This window comes from Garra rufa, chromosome 1 (genome assembly GCF_049309525.1).
Source record: "Garra rufa chromosome 1, GarRuf1.0, whole genome shotgun sequence".
Classification (NCBI taxonomy): domain Eukaryota; kingdom Metazoa; phylum Chordata; class Actinopteri; order Cypriniformes; family Cyprinidae; genus Garra; species Garra rufa.
In genome coordinates, this window is record NC_133361.1 from 71,936,925 (window position 1) to 71,950,483 (window position 13,559).

Sequence of the window (13,559 nt, forward strand, 5' to 3'; positions counted from 1 at the left end):
ACAAGCTTTGAACTTATTTCAGATATCTTTTTCTTTCTTTTTGTAATTGCTTGTTTTTCGTAGCAATATCTGGCAACATTGTACATTCATAAAAAAGTTTATAGACAATCTGTAACTTAATTGCTGACAGTCAGGAAGATACGGTATCTTAGATACCACAATCGGTAAGACAAACGCAGTGATCATCGTTAATATCTGAAATAAATGTATAACACTATCAAAAACAATAGCATAAAACAAATCTGTTTGTTACAGAATGAAATAGGCTACTATGCCAAATAATGTTAACGTTACTGGCCAGCAGGAAGATGTCTCATGCTCTTTAGTTAACTTTAAGTCATAAAAAAGCAATAATTAAGCAGTGTTTCTCAACTGGTGGGTCGCAAAAAAGTTTTGAGTGGGTCGCGGAGTATGCAGTCAAAGAAACAAACTTTCTGACGCTAGACTATTATTTTGAAAGACGTGCGTGAAAGCGGTTGACTCTTCTATCAGTACCTGAGAAAAACGCTTTTTCCTCATATCTACGGTCAAATGAGATGTTGTCAAGTTTTATGTCAGTGTCATTATTCTAACGTTGTTTTTATAACTTGTTATAAAATAAAAATTCCCTCAGCTAAAGAAAAAACGAACTTTCCAGTCCTGTCAGTCATATTGTGCTCTTTGCGCACACTCTTCAATTACACGGGCAAATTTACAATGGTAACAGATCTTATTGGTGCATTTGTGGGTGTTATTATAGCACAATTCTTAACACCTTACTTCGGACCTCACTAATTTTCAAACCCTGGTTACGGCCTTGACCACAAGTTTTAAGATCTGGGGAGTTTCCAGGCCATGGACCCAAAATGTCAACGTTTCGGTCCCCGAGCCACTTAGTTATCACTTTTGCATTGTTCTTCACCAAACTGTTGTTGGATTGTTGGAAGAAGTTGCTGTTGGAGGGTGTTTTGGTACCATTCTTTATTCATGGCTGTGTTTTTGGGCAAAATTGTGAGTGAGCCCACTCCCTTGGATGAGAAGCAACCCCACACATGAATGGTCTCAGGATGCTTTACTGTTGGCATGACACAGGACTGATGGTAGCGCTCAACTTTTCTTCTCCGGACAAGCCTTTTTCCAGATGCCCCAAACAATCGGAAAGAGGCCTCAATCGGGGAATTTGACTTTGCCCCAGTCCTCAGCAGTCCATTCGCCATACTTTTTGCAGAAGATCAATCTGTCCCTGATGTTTTTTTTTTTTTTTTTTGTAGCTTGATAATGAAGAGTTTTAAAAACGTTTTAGACAATTCTAAAATGGACTTTGAGCCAGTGAAGATAAGCTAAAATTGGCAACCCCACCCCGTACCGGGGAAACCCGGTTTCTCCATTACTCATACGGTCATCCAATGTTGAAACCCAAACAGTGAAAGTGAGTTGTTCAAAACCTTTCTTTTTAGTAAACTCTGTGTACACAAACAATGTTCTCAATGCTGGAGTTCATGTGTAGAGACCCAGGCGATACTTCGAGCAAAGTTTCATGGTGTGTCGAGCCTTCTTAGTGTTGTAAAAATATAGATTTTGATTCGCTCAAAGTTATGCCCCTAGTACTCCCATTCACCGGCCATTGACCACAAAACAAAATCACGGTCAATCTCAAAAATGGCTCGTTTGTCGTAATTATGCCTTTAGATATATGTTTGTCTCGTTTACAGTAAAAAAAAACAGCCCAGGTTGCATTTTGGCAATAGTTATCCTTTAAAGGCCTTTGCAGGTGTTTTGAGTTAATTAGCTGATTAGAGTGTGGCACCAGGTGTCTTCAATACTGAACCTTTTCACAAAGTTCAAATTTTCTGAGATACTGAAATGGGGTTTTCATTAGTTGTCAGTTATAATCATTAAAATGAAAAGAAATAAACACTTGAAATATATCAGTATGTGTGGAATGAATGTATACATTATACACGTTTCATTTCTTGAATGAAATTAGTGAAATCAACTTTTTGAAGATATTCTAATTATATGACCTAGTGATGCTCCGATTGATCGGCCACCGATCATGATCGGCCGATATTGGCTAAAAATGGCTTGATCGGCGAACCCCAAAAGCGCCGATCAAAAAAGCGCGACTTTTTCACACGCAAAGGTAAACGACAGCAGAGCGGAGCTTACCAGTGGCAACATGAGTTCTCCCATCTGGAGCTTTTTCAAAGTGTCTGATAAAGACGTAAAGTTAGCTGTTTGCAATGTATGTCGTGATAAAATCCCTCGAGGTGGAAGCAAGCAACGGCATTTTAACACCACTAACATGATTAGGCATCTTAGAACACGCCATACAACTGAATATGCCGAGTACGAGAAACTGAACCAGCTGAAGCCAACAACATCACCATTCCTCAACCAGCCGACTGTGAGTGACGCATTTAAACGTCGTGAACCATACAGCAGGGATAGTACGAGGTGGAAAGACATCACGTTCAGAATTATGGAATTCATTTGCCTCGATGAACAACCTCTATCCGTTGTGGAGGATAAAGGGTTCCGTCGCCTGCTAAGCTGCCTTGATCCACGATACGACCCCCCAGGCAGGAAATACCTAACTGATGTGTGTCTCCCTACGCTGTACCAAACAGTGAACACAAACATTGACAGGCTTCTGAAGGATAGTGTATATATTAGCTTCACAAGCGATATATGGAGTGCAGACGCCTGTCCAATGTCCCTGCTAAGCTTAACAGCACACTTTATTGACTCAAACTTCGAAAGACACAACATTGTGCTACACTGTCAGGATTTCACAGGGTCACATTCTGCGGAGAAGTTGGTGAACGCATTTAGTGGCATGTTTCAGTCACGGGGGATCCAAAGAGAAAAAATCCACGCAATTTTAACAGACAACGCCAAAAACATGCAGAAAGCAATGAGAGACGCAGATTTCCCTGGCCTGCCGTGTGTGGCACACACTCTCCAGCTTGCTGTGCATGAGGGGGTATTATCCCAGCGAAGTATTTTGGATATCACAGCCTCAGGGAGACGCATCGTTGGGCACTTTAAGCATTCTCCGTTGGCATATACCCGGCTGGAAAATGTTCAAAAGCAACTCGGCCAGCCGATTAAAAAACTTCGCCAGGATGTGTCCACTCGATGGAACAGTACATTGTACATGTTCCAAAGTGTGTTAGAACAGAAATCGCTGCAGAATACGAATCGCCATGCACGTTCACAATTCACCAGTGGAAATTAATGGAAAATATGGTCTCCATCCTCGCCCCGTTTGAAGAGCTCACACAACAGATCAGCTCATCAACTGCGTCCGCTGCGGATGTGATTCCGTGTATAAGAGATCTCACGCGACTCTTGGAGAAGACGGTGGAGTCTGACCACGGTGTGAAAACATCAAAAACAGGAATACTGGAAGCTGTCAGAAGACGATTCGCTGACATTGACACACAGAAGCTATATGCAATTGCGACGATGCTAGGTCCAAGGTAAGAGAAACTTATTATCATTACTCTTTCCCTGTCTTTCAATCTTTGGCCAAATATCTCTTTGTTTTAAATAGATAATTAGGCTTTTCTTATGCCTTATTTGAAGGAAGGCTTAAGGTATTCTAAAATATTTTATATTTTTTGTCATAGTTGGAAATGGGCTACTCTGGTAGTATTTAACCCTTTAATACCTAAGCCAAGAAATAATGTACAGCAGAAAATTCAATTTTTTTATATATGAAGTCTTTATTTAGGCCCTTTAACAAAATGTAAAAAAAAAAAAAAAATTGATTGTACAAGTAAAAGATTGTATTCAACAGGGTTTTATGCAAAGTTTATAGCTCATGGTGACACAATGGGTCACAAATATGTAACGTACGACATTAAAGGGTTACATTTTATTAGACTATGTAACCTGACACAAATGTATGTGCATGGCATGTCACTATAATTGATTTCACATAGTTTTTCATTTTTATATCTATTTCAGATACAAGGACAGATTCTTTCCAGAGGATCTCAAACCAGCTGTGTGTGATCTGTTTCGGGACGTCGTTACAGCCCATTGCCACACTGAACTGCCAAGTACAAGCAGCGTGGAGGTGCCCGGTCCCAGCAGGTCAACAGACAAAAGCCCACCAGCTTGCTCTTTGCTCAATGTTTGCTGAACTGGTGGAGGAGGAAACAGAACAAACTGATGAGGAAATCACGATCGTCTCACAGATCAACCAATATCTAGCAGAGGCCATAATGCCACGCAGTGGACGGCCGCTTCCCTGCACTTGCATATCTCTGTTCACCGTGCACAAGTGTGGATAGTGAGCGACTGTTTAGCACAGCTGCAAACGTTATTTGATGACAAAAGAAACCGGCTGACATCAAAAAAATGCAGAGATGCTCATAGTCATCAAGCGAAACTTGACTTTTATGACTGAGACCTGAAGGATTTTGTACTCTGTTAGTAGGCCGAGGCCCAGCATGTTTTGGTTTGAATAATTTTGTGGCCAATTGTTTAATTTTAATATATTAAAAAAGGCTACGTTTCACAAGTAGCCTGGGCCTATGTAACCTCATCCCATCCCAAGTTCATCTGGTTGGTAACTATCTGCTTGGCCTCCTTGTTTCTCTGCCTTGTTACTTAGGAAGGACGGCATTGGCTTACAGTAGCTTACAATATTTTATTTTTATTTTTTGGTTCCTCAACTACATCATACGTTCATAATAATAATAATAACAGAAAAAAAAAAAAAACACTTGCCATAGTTTTGTCCTTTGTGGCAGTAGCCAGTTTTGGTGTAACAAGTTTTACATTTTGGTGCCAATTATAAGATGTAATCAGTGTATTACGAGGCTACATCCCATTAAGCTGATCTGATGTGTGTTGGTCTGCCTGACCCCTCTTTGTTTGGAATAATTTTAAGTTACTCTGCCTTATTTGGGAATGATGGCCTACAGTAGCCTTAAGTTCTCATTTTCTAAAAAAACACTTAGCGGTTCTTCAAGGTCTTGACTGTTTTTTTCAATATAGTTAAATTAGAGTTAGTTTCATTTCTACAAATGGTGCAAACTTTGCTAGATTATAGATAAAAGATTTCCATTCCCCTGCCATTCTGTGATCGGTAATCGGTGATCGGCACCAAAAATGCTGATCGGAGCACCTCTAATATGACCAGCACCTTTCTAATAATAATTAAAAAAAAAAAAAATTAAATGAGTCAAAATCCATTTCTAAGGTGCAGGGGAACGTATATTCAAAACACAAGCCATAAATAGTTAAATTAGATAACCTAGAGTGATCAATAAATACAATAAAAATGAAGAAATTAAATAACTAAAGTATAGCCAGAATTTAGCCAACTTTGTCAATTTAACTGTAGAGTTAAACTGGAGTGGCAGTTTTTTAGCTAAACATGTTCACAGCATCCAAACCTCAAATTAGAAGCAGCTGAAATGTTTTAAAATCACTTGTACCCTACCTAATCGAAAATGTAACTAAAACATAATAACAAACAACATCAATGCAATTCAATACAGCATACTGTGATGCAACTTTTGGCAGTTATGTGACGAATTAGAGCATGCCCAGGAGAAACCAACTGTGTAGCGAAAACAAAATAAAAATAAAAGCGTGCACCATTAATATTTAATGAGTACATGTATATTTAATGTTATCAAAAACAGTCATGCAAATAAAAACTTTGAAATATATTATTAGAAACACTGTAATATAAGTACTGTATAAAAAACATCTGAATTTAGGTAATAAGTGGAAAAACAACTTTAAATTTACATTTTTGCACAGCTAATAATAACGTGTTACCTATTTATTGTTGCATTTGTTTATTTTTTGTTTTTGGATAACCTGTGGCCAAAACAAAGATTTACTTTTATTGACAAAGCTGATAGGCTATAGTTTATTGTTTTGCCTTTTAGACATGTTCTTAAATACTATGTGCTGCACAATCTTTCATTAGAATAAAACACTGACTACATGTTTTATTGTTTGAAAGGTTGACTCCTGTTGGATGTAAATTTCCCAGCATGTTTGACATTTGAAAGGGACTTTTATTTTGATGTGGTAACGTGATGTCATAAGGCTGTGCTCCTGCATCTGCTGTGATTCGGCTGAAGAAAGGTTTGTGTTTAAGCTTTATAATAGAGTCAATGCTGACGATTTTGTTTAATGTAAGAATATAATGCTTAATCAATCGTTAATGCACTTTAAGTAAAGCACATAAGCAAACGACTGAAAATAATTTCTCTGTCATTTCTCTCACTATATTGAGAATCATTTAATATTAAACACGAACTCAGTCACTGGCAAACAGTTTAGAAGCACCTGAAAGAAACATTAGATCGTTTTTAATCAGTTGCTCTTTCTGTCTAAAAATAAGTCTAATCTATAAATGCTTTTCTCTGTTGTTCTCTCTTTTAGCATGTGATGTAAACATTTCTGATCAATAAAATGAAATTCGAAGTAGCCATGAAACCACAGTTTTAATTCACTCAAAAAAAAGCAAGCCAACAAAAAAACTTTTAGTTTACATGGAGTGACTCAAAACCATGTTTTGCTCATTTAAAGCCATTAACTCACTCTGACTACTGAACTAAGGAGCTTTTTGGATTTGATATATATATTTTTCTGTTCATTCACACTATTATAAAGATGGCGTTTGTTAAAGAGGAGAGTGAAGATGTAAAGATTAAAGATGTGGAGGCTGAAGAATCATTCATTGTGAAACTAGAAGATACTGAGGAGCAAACAGGTTGGTTTTCATTCTCATTTCATACATCTACAGAAATGAATGTTTTTGAAGAATGTCAACAGATAGCACATGTACGTCTGCAAGATGTCTGTTAAAGATCTCTTGATCTGGAAAGCATCTGCTGCATTCAAACATCTAGCAAATGTCTGTAAGATGTCAGTTTTACATTCATTCTAATTCATAAACATCTTAAAGACATCTAATAGACATCTTTTATTATCTGATAGGAAATGTCCAATAGACGCATTGCAGATGAGCAAACTACGTTTTGCAGATGTAAATGCAGACGTCAAATAGACGTCTCCAAGATGTGTGTGTGCTATCAGGGTCGTCTAAGTGTCCTAATTTAAAAGGTTGAATTTGACATGGAGCCTCATGTATACAAACATGTTGAGATCACATGACCATAGAAATACGAATGCTGCCTTCAAGTACAGTTGAGAAGGCTCTACTTCCATTTGTTATACACATTAAATAAAATTAAAAACTTATCCCCAATCTCAACTTCTGAACTGAAAACAATGACAACCATGCATTCACTTAACTACGCAAGAAACACACAAAAAAAGGCTGATTTGTTGTCAACAAGTAAGGTTTTTCAACAACAAAAAAAAAACGTATTTAAAATCCAAATTGTAAAGAAACAAAACAAAACGAACATTGAGTTGTACTTACATGATTCACATTATGAAATTAGGACATAAACATGCCGGCAATAAGATATTAAGCAGCAGAATTTGTTGAAATATGAAAATTATAAATGCTAAACAAACAAATGTTATAGTGGTAAAATGTAAAAGAACAGGAAATCTCTAAATGTTCATACAAACATCTTATTCACTTTTTCAAAATTTAGAATTGGCATCCTAAAGTCAACATGTCCGCATGCTCAGGGTTGAGGCTGGCTCTTTTTTTTTTTTTTTGCAAGCCATGTAACCTGCAGCAGAGAAAAGACACTTCCTTGCTGGAAAAAACAGCATATGCTGGTTGGGTATGTTTTGGTGCTGGGATGCTGGTCCTTTGCTGGTCCTTTGCTGGTTTATCCTGATCATGTTGCTGGTCAAGGACCAGCATAAATAAGCACCAAAACATACCTAACCAGCATATGCTGTTTTTTTTTTCAGCAGGGTTCAGCCATTTATGTTTTAATATACTGAAAAAAGCACAAATGTCAGGGCATGTCAAGACTTCTTCAGAGCCCCAAAACACCCTCAGACCCCAGAGGGTTAAAGGCAGTGACTGTGTAGTTGCTGATGCAGTGATAGTTCATTAGCTCATGCATGTGCTGTTGCTAGCTAATATCTAACTGCAAGAGATTTATATTTTACAGAGAATGTTTCAGGAATGTTATTTCCATTCAAGGCTATTTTCGTAAACTAAAACTAAGACGAAAACTGCTGATCAGAAAACATTTTCGTAAAGTGAAATAAAATAAAAGCGTCAAAATAAATGGAAAAACTAGAACGAAACGAAACTAACAACTTTTATTGAAAAAATAACGTTGACGCCACTTTTTTTCATGACGATAACGAGACGATGACGAGATAAAAATGGCTCGTTGATGACTAAAACATGACGAGACGTGTGTGAGTTTTCGTTGACGAGACGAGAATAGACGAAAATGTTAGTGGGTGGTCCGTCAGACGTTTAAAATGCATGACATTTCCGCTTACTGTGCTTGCCAATCATAACCTAAAACGTATCTGCCGCTATGGCAAACCGTTTCAGCATTAAGTACTCTCTGCCATACTAGTATGGCAAGCCGTTTTAGCATTCCATCCTTGTTTGTCTCTTATGTTTTAAATCGTTCCTTCATTATTGTAATTATTGTTGAAAATGGTCGATCCGGAAGCTCACATTGTGTTGAACTATAGATCTGCTATTTTCAGAACTTACAAGTGACACTACCCAACAGCAAAATACTTACTGACCTACATTAATTTGTTAAAAGACTACTTTTTTCCTTTTTTTGACTAAAACTAGACTAAAACCTTTTTGACTTTTCGTCGACTAAAATTGGACTAAAACTATCACATATAGAAGTGACTAAAATTTGACTAAAACTAATAAGCATTTTAGTCCATAAGACTAAATCCAAGATGGTTGTCAAAAACAACACTGGAATTACCAAAAATAAATAATCGATTTACGTTACGTTCTTATCCCATGTCCGAAAAATAAAGACAGTGACCTGAACAACACCTGCATTAAATGTGATGGGGCGTTCACACCAGACGCGACTTGCGCGAATAAATCGCGCGTAGTTGGACGCTTGAACAATTTTTAGTTTACTCGCTTCATTCGCGCGTGAAATTTACTTCACAACAGACGCGAATTCACGTCATGGAAAGGGCGTCTGCCACTCGTCAGCGGGAAAGTAGTAGTAAAATGGGTGAATGGGCTCAATTTGCCAGCTTTAGCTTGCTTGTAGTCTCAATATGTATATATATGTAGGTCAAATTGAGTAAAGAGCGTTTTTTTTTTGTTTTTGTTTTTTACTTTCCAGATTGTCCGACCTCTTCACTCACTTTCTTCCAAGCAAGATCCTTTTTATTACAGTTTCTATAAAAGTACAAAGATGTATCGTACAGCTCCGAGTAACCACAGACAGCAACGGTGATTTTGTCCTCCGTTGTTGTTTCAGATTTCTTCCTCCGTCACTACTAGAGCAAGCTCCTGATTGGTTAATGCGGCGCGAATTTTCGCCGCAGGAAGGTCTATCGCGTCTTTGCATTGACTTAACATGTAAATCACTCGCGCTTAACGCGCCATTCGCATCTGGTGTGAACGCACCATAAGGCTACTGCATCGGTTTTAAGCAAAAAAAATCATTTATTTTTTCATGTAACACAAGTGATCAAACCAATATACAATAGCAGATTCATCGTTAAAAGATCAAGATTCAAACACCCATGTGATCTCATTTCTAAATGACAACTATTCCCCATCTATTGTCTTTGAAAAAGTCTTACCGGAACATTGAAATCTGTATTTGTCATTCATATTATCACAGCAATAGTCTGATTAAAGGTCGTAGTTTGGATTTAAACGTTAATGTCTATTAGAGATCAAAATAGAACACGTCATCTTTTGAAAGTAATTGGCGCTTCAAGTAACGTTTGTGTCGATTGCGTTGTTTCGCCACTAGATGGAAACAACTGTTAAATGTATTTGTCGTTGACTAGAGATTGATTCAAAAACACAGATTCATCCAGTAATGTTTTTGTGAGCAAGTCATTTATTCATTCAAACCACTTTTTCATAAATGTAATATTATAAACTGGTGTATTAAATATATTCTATTTTAAATACCAATATTATGTATTAAATGATTATTAATTAATTCAAATGAATTAAACACTTTTAAATAGACTGCAGCATTTGATATTTTGTCTCAATTTATTTTGCTTGGTTTAGAATTGAGAGGAAATCGTGATCTCTATTTGATCTTCAAAAAAAACTAAAAAGCTGAAACTAAACTATATAAAAACTAAATAGAAATGTGTTCACAAAATACAAACAAAACAAAATTGTTAATAAAACTAATAAAAACGAAACTAAATTTTATTGCAAATTTGAAAACTATATCAAAATAAAACAGATTTAAAAAAGCTAAACTAAATTAACCTGGTTTCCATTAACGGTAAATATTTAGCAATCAGTATTGCCATGAATTTCACTATTTGTTTTTCAGTGTGGAAAATTACTTTCATCATTTAAAACTAAAAAGATTATATCAAACGTAAGTAATTTTACTTAACTGGATAAATCAGGTTACATCTACTGACAGTTATGCTTCAGTAAAACTTTTTTTTTCAGGGTTGGTTGAATTCATTTATAATCGTTAATCTTAAATTGTTTATTTTATTTCAACAAACTAGTTATTGTAGATGTTACCAGATGAAGTACATTTTCTAAGCTGAACTGACTAAAGATTTTTTCTCTTTCCTCTCCACATTAAGAAAACTCCATCTATTAAAGGATAACTATTGCCAAAATGCAACCTGGGCTGTTTTATTTTTATTTTTTTTACTGTAAATGAGACAAACTTATACCTAAAATCATAATTACGACAAACGAGCCATTTTTGAGATCGACCGTGATTTCGTTTTGTGGTCAATGGCCGGTGAATGGGAGAACTAGGGTCATAACTTTGAGCGAATCAAAATCAATATTTTTACAACACTAAGACTCGACTCACCATGAAACTTTGCTCGAAGTATCGCCTGGGTCTCTACACATGAACTCCAGCATTGAGAACATTGTTTGTGTACACAGAGTTTACTAAAAAGAAAGATTTTGAAAGACTCACTTTCACTGTTTGAGTTTCCGCTCGCAGCCGTCTCGCCAGTCAAGAAGTGTCAATCTCCGAATGCGAATGAATGGACTCCATATGATGAAATATTAGGCTTATATGAGGCTCTTTTTACATCTAGAAGGTTAATATTGTTTTTCACTTGCGACAAAACAACGAATTAGCCTTGCATTTATATGGAAATATGCTTTAGGAGCTATCCATCCTCGCATTCGGAGATCGACACCTCTTGACTGGCAAGACGGCCGCGAGCGGAAACTCAAACAGTGAAAGTGAGTTGTTCAAAACCTTTCTTTTTAGTAAACTCTGTGTACACAAACAATGTTCTCAATGCTGGAGTTCATGTGTAGAGACCCAGGCGATATTTCCTGCAAAGTTTCATGGTGTGTCGAGCCTTCTTAGTGTTGTAAAAATATGGATTTTGATGCGCTCAAAGCTATGCCCCTAGTACTCCCATTCACCGGCCATTGACCACAAAACGAAATCACGGTCAATCTCAAAAACGTCTCGTTTGTCGTAATTATGCTTTTAGATATTTCTGCTCACCAAATTGTTAACAGTTTTGCTTTCTGTAAAGAGTAGACCTGGGAATGAGGACATAACCTCTGCTCAAACCCTTAATGAAAAGGTCTCAGGTGACAAGTCGTAAAGGGTCTCTTCGATCATTAAACGTGGTTTAGTTGCCCCAAATTTGACAATGTCCTTCCTGAGTGGGAATTACTAATAAGGGTTCTTTTGCTGTAGTGCTGGAAGCTGTTCAAAGCATGTGAAGGAGTTGGTTGGTTAGGCTGACTTCAGGCTAGGATCTTATTTACAACCATCCATGTTGGCTTGGGCCTCTTTGTGGAATTTGGCTCCTTGTGTTTAAACAATGTTCAATCTGATTCGCTCTGATGCTAAATCATACTGATGCTGCGCTGGATTTGATGCTGGAAAATAAGCCAGCTTTCATTTGGCAAGGCGTTTGATAATTGCTAGGTTGAAAGTTTGAAAGCAAAGAGTTTCTGAGATTACAGAAAACTTGGTTTTGATGTCTGCTTCTTCCTGCCATTAAACTGCTTTTGTATTTGTGTTTTTTCCCCACTCTAGACCTGATTGAGGAGAGTCAAGAGCTGAAGGATGTGGAAGAGAGAGAGCAGAATAAGACAGTTCCTGATTTCAAGACTGGAGAGAGATCCACACAGACTAAAAAGAGCTCCTCAGAAAAAAGAGTCAAGAAGATTGAATCTAATAGTTGTCTTGCTTGCGATCAGTGTGGAAGGAGTTTCAGTCAAAAAAAAAGCCTTAAATTTCACATGAGTATTCACACTGGTGAGAAGCCGTACACCTGCCAACAGTGTGGAAAGAGCTTCACTCGAAAAAGAATCCTTACGCTCCACATGAGAATTCACACTGGAGAAAAGCCTTATACTTGCTCTCAGTGTGGACAGAGTTTTACCCAGAAAACCAACCTGAATTCCCACATGAGAATTCACACTGGAGAGGGCTTGTTCACCTGCCAGCAGTGTGGAAGGAATTTCTCTCAAAAACAAAACCTTCAAGTCCACATGAGGGTTCACACTGGAGAGAAACCTTTTATCTGTAATCAGTGTGGAAAGGGTTTCAGTCGGAAAGGACACCTTGAGGTCCACATGAGGACTCACACTGGAGAGAAACCTTACACCTGCCAACAGTGTGGAAAGAGCTTCACTGTCAATGAAACCCTTAAATTCCACATGAGAGTTCACACTGGAGAGAAGCCTTACACCTGCCAACAGTGTGGAAAGACTTTCATTCAAAAAAGAAGCCTTAAGGTCCACATGAGGATTCACACTGGAGAGAAACCTTTCACCTGCCAACAATGTGGAATGAGTTTCACTCAAAAACAAAATCTTGAAGTGCACATGAAGATTCACATTGGAGAAAGACATTTTATCTGTAATCAGTGTGGAAAGGGTTTCATTCGAAAAGATGTCCTTAAAGTCCACATGAGACTTCACTCTGGAGAGAAGCCTTACACTTGCACTCTGTGTGGGAGGAGTTTTACCCATAAAAACAGATTTAATTACCATACTAGACGTCACACGGGAGAGAAGCTGTTCACATGTGATCAATAAATCAGGTTTCAACAGAATTTTTTCCATTTGGCTTTAGCGCATTAATTCAATATAAATAATTTAGTATCGATAAATGGTGTAAAAATTTGTTTGGAAACACTTTTTGTTGAGAAAAGCCTGCTAATACAAATAAATGTGGTGTCACATGGCAGTGTCTGTGTTTGTGGTGTTGCTCACTTTTAAGCATTATTAGATAGCATGTAAAATTATTTTATATATGGTAAGAAAAAGATCTTTATTTAATGTTCCTTTAGTACGTTTCAAGTTAAATGTATTCATTTTGTACCAAAAGTACAATTCTACATTAATTTGTTTTGGCTTGTTAGCTTATATTTTCATTCTTGTTTTGTTCTCAGTTCTGTTGTCCAGTTAGTAATGCTTAACTTTGAGCCAGAGGTGCTGGTAAGATCAATTGAAT

The 13,559-nt window shown here is 37.2% G+C and overlaps 2 protein-coding genes across 2 annotated transcripts in view; both read left to right on the forward strand.

The window, feature by feature from the left end:
- Positions 1-13,292, forward strand: part of LOC141338716 (uncharacterized) — a 160,460-nt gene extending 147,168 nt beyond the window's left edge. Inside the window, exons 1-2 of the mRNA XM_073844346.1 lie at positions 6,613-6,730; positions 12,135-13,292. Coding sequence (XP_073700447.1) covers positions 6,631-6,730; positions 12,135-13,141 — 1,107 coding nt within the window. The 5' untranslated portion in view covers positions 6,613-6,630 and the 3' untranslated portion in view covers positions 13,142-13,292. Of the gene's footprint in view, positions 6,731-12,134 lie in introns of the transcript that reaches the window.
- LOC141339052 (zinc finger BED domain-containing protein 4-like) lies at positions 1,880-5,818 on the forward strand. Its single transcript, XM_073844680.1, has 2 exons — positions 1,880-3,464; positions 3,955-5,818. Exon 1 carries the CDS (start codon positions 2,159-2,161, stop codon positions 3,218-3,220), a length of 1,062 nt encoding a protein of 353 aa, XP_073700781.1. The 5' UTR covers positions 1,880-2,158; the 3' UTR covers positions 3,221-3,464; positions 3,955-5,818.
- Positions 13,293-13,559: the final 267 nt, after the last annotated feature.